Source organism: Octodon degus, unplaced genomic scaffold (assembly GCF_000260255.1).
Source record: "Octodon degus isolate 3935 unplaced genomic scaffold, OctDeg1.0 scaffold00074, whole genome shotgun sequence".
Taxonomy (NCBI): Eukaryota; Metazoa; Chordata; class Mammalia; order Rodentia; family Octodontidae; genus Octodon; species Octodon degus.
The window spans coordinates 6,015,744-6,024,398 of NW_004524650.1; the positions used below are offsets into that span (position 1 = coordinate 6,015,744).

At 45.4% G+C, this 8,655-nt stretch overlaps 1 protein-coding gene across 1 annotated transcript in view; it reads left to right on the forward strand.

The window, feature by feature from the left end:
* Positions 1-2,052: 2,052 nt before the first annotated feature.
* Positions 2,053-8,655, forward strand: part of F3 (coagulation factor III, tissue factor) — a 10,610-nt gene continuing 4,007 nt past the window's right edge. Inside the window, exons 1-3 of the mRNA XM_023720316.1 lie at positions 2,053-2,338; positions 3,462-3,567; positions 6,988-7,178. Coding sequence (XP_023576084.1) covers positions 2,239-2,338; positions 3,462-3,567; positions 6,988-7,178 — 397 coding nt within the window. The 5' untranslated portion in view covers positions 2,053-2,238. The remainder of the gene's footprint in view (positions 2,339-3,461; positions 3,568-6,987; positions 7,179-8,655) is intronic.

Below are 8,655 nucleotides of genomic sequence, written 5' to 3' on the forward strand. Positions count from 1 at the left end.
AGTATTAAATGGTGTACCATACTGGAGCCAGGGAGATGGCTCAGTGGAATAAGTGCTTCCCTGGCAAGCACAAGGGCCTGAGTTCAATCCCTGGTTCCGCCAAAAAAAAAAAAAAAAAAAAAAAAAAAAAAAGTGTACCATACTGGTAATTGTGCAAAGGCTTGAAAGATGTAAAGAAAAAAAAACCAGTCCCTATTCCCCTAAAGAACTCAGATGGGGAAGGCTGACAGGAAATGCACATTTGAAATCAAGTAAAGTGCTTGATGAAATTTAGTTGGTAAAATTGGCAACAAGTACTAGAATAGTACAGCGGAAGAGTTGAAATAGTGCTTCAGTCATTTTTAGACTCCTCATCAACCACATTTCATCACTAATTATGCAAAAGGAATTCAAATCTTCTACATGTTTCCATGCACGCATGTTTCAAAGAACCAATCAGATATTTCTGCGTAGAACAATAACTTCCTCAAACTGCAAGTATCTTCTACAATAACTGCAGAACACTGTTGAATGCCTATGCACAGATAAATTAGTCATTCAGTTCATGGACTTATGACCCACCCTACTTGCATGCCCTGGGAGTAGAGGACTGTATGTTCTAATAAGGAAGGGCCCTGGAAGCAGATCCTCATTGCACTGTTGGGAGAGCTTCTTCACTCTGGCCAGCTGGCCTCTGTATTCTCGTTTGAAAATGGTATCTGTTTGGTCCTCTCTAACCTGTACACTCTAATATCAAATCAGAAAGGAGTGGTCAGGTCAGTGTGATATTCATGATAGCTTAATAACTATTCAAATTTCTCAGCACCTCTGAGATTTGTCAAAGCTTAACTTTACTGAAGGGAGTAAAAATTATTGTGAGAACGTAGGTAATAAGACAAAATCAAAAGTTGGCCAAATTTACTTCATTTAAGACGAGTTTCTGTAGCCGTGGCTTAGCAGGCTCTGTGAGAATGTGAGCACTAATGTTGGCAAGCTGCTCTCACCGTCTGAGACCTCCGCGGTCCCATCTTGAGACGAGACAGTGTACAGCGCCACACAGTAGGGTGACTGTTAACATTATCAATCCTGAGTATAGGAAAGGCCAGAAGGGAAAGCCAGAAAAATTTCAGAAAAGTCAAAGCTTAGCATCAAGCTTGTATATACAGTAGCTCAGTCCTATAGGCGTCCTTACTATGTGTAGAGTTCTGGGTTCAGTAATTCCCAGCATTTACTGGGGGTGTGTGTGTGGGGGGGGGTCAATAGCCTGAAAATTGGAATATAGTTTTCAATTTGTGTGTGTGTGTGTGCGCGCGCGCGCGCGCGCGCGCACGTGGACAGAACCCACGCATTCCCACAGGTCTCTTTTTCAACGTGAGAACCATCCTTTCTGGAACCACAGCGCAGCAGATGTCACCCTGGAATTCTCCCAGAGGCACAAGGCCAGATTCCAGGCTGCTGTTCCTCAGCTACTACCAAGATGTGGACGGGGTGGCGCCTGAGCCAAGTGGCCTTCAGACCTGTGGCCAAGGGCCGATGCTATCTGTGGCCGACACCAGCATTTGCACCTCCCTACACCATGCTCGCGCTAACGCGTCGGGAGACAGGCGGGTCAGGCGGCCGTGCACCTCGGGGTAGGAAAGGCGGTCGCGGCTGCTGGAGAACCGAGCTCGCCACCGCGCTCGTCCGCACTCGCAAGCCTCAGCCCCCGCCGCCCGGGCGGAGCCCAGATCCCACTTTCTACTAAGCGCTGTACGCTCCGCCACTGCACCGGCCCGGACAACGCCATGGCCCAGTGAAAGGGAAGGATCTATTTCCTCTGCTGGCCACCCAGGCTGGACGTCCAGGGAACTGGGTGGAAGCCGCATCCCGTCCCGTGAAACCCTGACCCGCCTGCGCCCCAGGCTAGCGCGGCGCTCCGCAGCTGCGCGACTGAATCACGGGTGAGTCAGCCCTCGTGGGTCCCGGAGTTTCCTACGGGGAGGGGGCCGGGGCGGGGCTTCTCCGACTCCGCCCACCGCGGGGGCGCGGGCCCAGTGACCGCGCCGGGGGGCGAGGGCGGGGCGGCGGGAGGAGGGGCGGGCCGGAGCGGCGCGGGCTGAGCGGCGCCGGCGTGCGCGCAGCCCTTTAAAGCGCCCCGGGCGGGGGCTCGGGCAGATCTCGGGCTCCCCGGACCCCTCCTGCACCCTGGGACCCCAGCAGCCCGAACCCCAGCCTCGGAGTAACGCGGAATCCGAGCGACCTCGCCTCCAGCCCGTGGACATGATGACCCTTGCCTGGCCCCGGCTCCCGCGCCTCGAGACCGCGGTCGCTCGGACGCTCCTGCTCGGCTGGGTGCTGGCGCGGGTGGCCGATGCTGAAGGTAAGTGGCACCTATGCCGGGAAGACCAGGGGCGCCGCCCGGCCGCAAAGGGCGACTGCGGGCTGCTGGCCGCGGTGGTCGCGGATCCTCCAGAGCCCCCGCCCCGCGCTTCACCCGGGTGCGTTTGAATGAACTCGGGCGGTGAGGCGCCCTAGCGGGAGGGGGGAGATAATTTGCTGCCGGAAGCCCACTGAGCTTTCTGCTAGAGGTGTTTGCTAGGTGCACCCGTTGTTACGTAAGTGGATTTTTGGCTCTCTTCAACTTTGAGAAAAGAGCTTTCCAGAGAACTGTGACCTTGAAGGTGATGAGAAGTGGGTCCCCGTCTGCATGGGTCGGCGTGCCACAGACGGCTTGGGTACTGTCTATGGCGGGTGCCTCTCCCTTTAATGAAGAGCGTCCCCGCTCGTGGTGGTCTTTTAGATTTGGGTAGAAGCGGTCCGTTACAAAATGTTGCTTGGATTGAATCAGGCACCACGCTGTGCATGGCCTGTGCATCTTTGGTGTTTGAAGTCAGCAGAGACTCAGACCCAAGAATGGTAAAGGATTTCACCAAAAACATCTAACCGTATGACTGTGTGATGGCCACACTTGTCCACCTTGGTCCCCGTGGAAACTTAAGTCTAAAAAAGGACACATTGACCTTTTCGTTTGTATGCCTTCCTAACCCTCCTCACTCATGTGAGATTTTCCTAACTTGTTGAAAACTAGTCAGCCCGCCTGGGTGAGCTGAGCCTGAATCCTGCCCATCAGGAGCACAGGGCTTTCCTCAGTAGTAAGGGCAAGCGAGGATTTCAGATCCTTGCTTGTTTCCCTGAATGACAGGGTGGATCTTGCCGGGAAGATATTCTGGATCTAGGAAAAACTTGAAGTGGTTTTTGGGTTTTGTTTTGTTTTTTTTTTTAATTAGAAAACCAGTAGCAAAACCTTTGTGATTGAAAACAAAAATGTGAGTTCAATCCCCGGTTCCACCCCCCCCCCAAAAAAAAAAAGAAAAAGAAAGAAAGAAAACAAAACTGTAAAGTTTATGGTGATGGTGATGGGAAGCTGGTAAGGCATATGCTGTCAGCTGAAGTCAGGGGCTGAGAAGTGCTTATAGTAATAGCTGTTTCTCTGTTGTTCAAAGGCAGTCCAGCTAGAGCGTATAATTTAACTTGGAAATCAACTAATTTCAAGACAATCTTGGAGTGGGAGCCCAAACCCATCAATTATGTCTACACTGTTCAGATAAGGTAAGCTAGATCCCAAAGAGAGAGAAAGAAGAGAGGGAATGGAGGATTTTGAAGTTTCTGGCTTCCTGTGCTGAATACAGATGTCTTTGAGGCTGATTATTGGATGAAATTATTTGTTCAATAACAAAGAAGAGGGCATTTATTTGCTGTCCAGTGTTAAGTTCTATCAAGCCTTCAACATTTCTAGACCTTGAATTGGTAGAACATCGTAATTGGTTTTGGAAATGATGGGGGAAATTTTTAAGTGGAGTATAAGCTGGGGTGAGATGAATCCTCATATGCAGGTACTGATAGCATTCTTTAGGATCCAGGTGACTAATCTCATTTAAAAACAAATGTTTCTTTTCCTTTGCCAAGCTGTCTAGACTGTGAGCTACACTGCCTATGTTAGGCAAGAGGTAGAGAGAGGAATCCCAGTATGTACATTGCCCTTAAGCAATGTTTGATTCATTAATATTTGGATTCTGAATTAAAATTTGATTGTATACATGACCTCAGAGGAAGCCAAATTCTTGACTCACAGAACAGTGCAAAAACAGCAGAGAACAGCTCCATCATCTACACCCTCATCTATCAGCCTGGGAGGGCTTTGTTCATTCAAGCCTTGTCTCTGACAGCTCTCCCCAGGAGCCAGTAATTCAGCACACTTAATGTCCATGTCAAGAATTTGCAACATGCTTTTCTTGATGGTTTGTGCATTATTCTTGACAAGCTTTTGCTTTCTGAAATGTTCTAGGAGGCTTAGTAGAGATCTTAAGAAATAGAGGACAGTGGCTGGAGAAATTATTTTAATACTAATTGAATAGACACACAAAAAATGTATCACTGGCAAAAATTAATGGTGTCTTGCTGTTTTGTTGTTTTAGCTGTACCAAACCTTTTATAGTATTAAGAATGCAACTTGTAAGAATAGGGTGGGCCTTTTAGATGGACATTGTTGTCCAAAATGAACTCTATAACTATTGCCAAACCAACAGAGAAGAGAATTTGTGTGTGTGTATGTATATACATATACACATGAAGTGTTTCCCAAAGTAAATCTTAGGTCTGTATCAAAGAAAATAATTGCTAATTGTAGTATTTATATATGCATATCTAATTATTATATATAATATATCTATAGATAGAATAAAGGAATTTCATAGCCTGAGATCATCATTAAAATATTGCAGTTTTGGTCAAACTTGTGAATTCAGATTATTCAAGTTGAGAATTAGTGATTAATTTCTTTGACATAGGCTTGCAGTTTACCTTTAGAGACACTTTTCTTCTGGAGAGTCTAATCTAAAATTAGATTTTAGGAGGCATGCTTAGCCCTAAAAACATTTAATGTTGTTTCAACAACAAATGAAAATAGACAAGTAGGTCTGGCTTTCCCTGTAAGCCAGATGACCTCCCGCTGCAGAGCTGAAGGGCTTCAGCATCCATCAGCCCCACCTCAGACCACGTTCTGCTCCCGAACTGTCCTCCTACCGTCCTCCAGTGATTTTTAGGCTGAAAGGATCATGGCAGTCATTTTCTAAGTAAAGAAATTTGCCTTGGGAAGTGAGAGATTATAGTGACCTCAGTGGCGGTTAATGTCTATGTGGAGCTGCAACCATGGTCCCCCCTGTACCTCATAGTACCACCTCTTCAGGCGGCTCTCTAAGTCTGACAAAAGCCAGAGCTGGGAGGCAGAAGGAAAATCTTGGCAGCCTGTTCCTTCTGCGGACCTCCTTCCCTTCATTTTCCTAAGCCGCCCCCTTCCCCACCCACTACCCTCACAACTGCAGCCCCTCACAGATTCATTTTCCCCAGTGAAAGTGAGTTTCAGTTATGGCTAGGCAGTGATCTTAGCCCAGGCCTTAGCACTAAAACCATCATCAGTAATACCGATTCCACATAATAATTCTAAAGCTGAATTTACAGAGCTTCTACAAAACCTGCCACTAAGTTAGTGACACCATGTATTCTATTGGAAGTTTTTAATAACTCCAGAGCACTTTCATTATTTCCACATCTGAGGGCTCTGTATTACCTACAGAAATCTTGAAGACTTTTAAAGTGCTAATGCTGTTAATGACATTGAGAGCCCCTAGCTAGAGAACTTCCCCTTTGTCACCCTTCATACAATTTCACTGCGTAGAATGTTAGAGACCCTCTTGGTGAATTTTGCCATTGAGCTCCTGGTCCCTGCTTCTGAGCTGGAAAGAGCCGAATGTAGTGTCTTGCAGAAGTGTGTCCCTACTGCAGAGCCCAGCCACTGAACAACTTATTTGCCATAGTGGTGGAGGAATCAAGTTCCCATTTGCTTTTTGTCATGGAAGAGATGTAATGAAGATGTATGTTGGTCATTATGAACAACCATTGCTTCTCTATGTTTATCACAGAAAAATTTGAAACATAAGAAACCAAAATATTCCAGAGTTCTTAGTTGGTGAATTTGAGAATAAAGAATGTGCTTACCTCGATCCTTTCAGGCTCATTATTTAATTCACAGTTTTAAAGAATATGCATTTATGGCTATTGTGCATGAATTTAGACCACTGGCTTCATAAGGAGACCCTCACTTTATGCTACATTAATTCATCCCATAAAGGCAAACATACATCTCACATGTAGCAAAGCCCTACAGCTCTGCTGCTTGGCAAAGAGGGCAAGAGCTAGGACGCCCGTACAAAGATGGCACGTGATATTAGGATGTGGTGCTGGGCAACAGAAAGGGACAGATTAATGCCTCAGGGAGATGGCTGAAGAAAGCAGGATTGGAGCCCTCCCTCGACTGATGGGTCGAACTCTGGCAGGATAACGCCGAAGCCAGGGCAGTGAGTTTTGTCACTTTGTGAGGAAATAATTTTCTTACAATCTCAGACTTTGTCAGATGGCACTGGTATTCTATAATCTTTGTGAAATGTATTCACATCTCATATTTACATCTAGCATACAGTATTATGAGGCAAACAAGTAGCTCTTCCACCGTTTAGTCACATGACCTTTTGTTTCTGAGCCTCTAAGTCTGCGTGTATAAAAAAAATCCGGTAACTTCTTACAAAAATTGCATCAAATAAAATACCTGCCTAAAGAGCTCAAAATAAATTGGACACTGGTGCTTGCCTATAATACCAGCTACTTGGGAGGCTAATATATTCTACATAGAACATGATGTAACAAACACAACATGATATGATAGAGTAACAGACTGTAATAAAAAAAATTGGCCTTAGTTGCCTTATCTGTAAAGTCAGGAATATTACTGAACCTGCCCTTGGGTTGCTGCGGAGACTTGTGCATGAACCCTAAGTGCTCCGCATAGAGTGCCCCTCCGCAGGAGCGGTGGTAGATGTTCTTACCCTTGGCGTGGACAGCCACAGCCAGAAATGATCTGTCTTGTTGGATGCAACTTATAATGTTCCTTTTCTTTTTCTTCCTTCCTTTCTTTAGCTCTGCATTAAGAGATTGGAAAAGCATATGCTTCTCCATAACAGTCACGGAGTGTGACCTCACCAATGAGATTGTCCAGGATGTGCGGCAGACATACTTGGCCAGGGTCATTTCCCTCATGCCAAACAACACCGGTTTTGTTGAGGACGCTCGCTATAGAAATTCCCCAGAATTTACACCCTACCTGGAGAGTAAGTAGCTCAGAGTAAGTGGTTAGTTTGTAATACGTTCATTTTTGTTTGCCTAAATGGCTCCTTATTCTTGTGTCTTGTGACCTCTAGGGGTCATTAGTCCAATGCATATATCCATAAAAACACCTTCTTTCTCTGAAACAACAGCCCTCTTCAGTCATTCTAGATGTGGGAGGAGTTTCACAAAATGTGAAGTTTAGAGTTGCTAGCAGTGTCATCAAATAACTTTCTCCCCTGATCTGCCCCCAATCCCTCCTAATAACTGGGGAAGTATGCATGGGGGATGGGAAATTAACGAAGGCTGGGTCCTCAGTTTTTCCGTATATTTATTCTTAAATTTTCTGACCCATATCAGACCGGAAATCTCAGCTTTGGACTTTCTACAAAATGGTCTCCAATCCGTAGGGAAGCCTAGTTTCTTGTGAGCCTGTAATTAGGCTTGCTGACCTTTTCCGTCAACTGAGCTTGATTCAAGTCCCATGATGTGCCAGAACCACCCAGTTCCCAGTTTCCTCCCTGAGTTGATTCTCAAAATGTGGAATGCTTCTCCTGCTCCGGGGCTTTGCCCACCCTTCCATGTCATGAGGGAATGCGGAGAATTCCTGCCAAGTAGGTGGTTCAGATTTCTTGGTCACAACTGTGCTTCCGAACTAGTATTTTAAGTGACCACACATAGCATATTAAGAGAGCGAGCTCCGTTTCTCATGTAAGTCCTGCTGGTTAGAATAAAAGTGTTAGGTAGAGGGACACCCATTCTTTTGTAGAATCTGCACTGCCTGAGCACCCTAGATGAATGGGGTTGCCTTCCCAGCTGCCCATTGATAAGACACTCCCATCAGTCTACTTGATGTGTTTACCTGTGTGTCACTCTGGCACTGGGCTAGAACGTAGCTGTATTGGTAGCACCTTCAGTATGGTCAGGGTCATCGATGATCCTTCCCCCAATGACATCTTTCCTCTTTCCATAATTTCCTCTTATAATTCCTGAGTTTTTTGTAATGCAAATTCAAGCTTTTTGCTGGTTCAGAATAGAGGATATTATATGTGCTTATTTTATGTCTATGCAGACCTCATTACGTATACTTTGCCCTGTGGCTGGCTTACACAGTATAGGAAATGATTGGGATTAGTTTTGCTAGAGAGATAAAATTGAGTCATTACAGGGATCTAGCTGCAAGGATTCTTTGATGTACTAAGGACATTTCCTAGGCTTTCCCACAGCCTTTAAGTTATTGTACCTAAGATGCAGAGTCTTGTGTAAATTCATTGTTCAGTTTGGTGACCATTAACCACATGTGACCATGAACTAATTGAAGCATAGCTAATATTGTAAATGTACAGCATATAGTAGATTTTGAAAAATATAAAATACCTTGGTTTTTATCTAATTATATGCTAAAATGGTAATATTCTAGGTATAATTGGATTAAAGTTTATGAAAGTTCTTTTTAGTTTTTAATATAATTATATGGAAGTC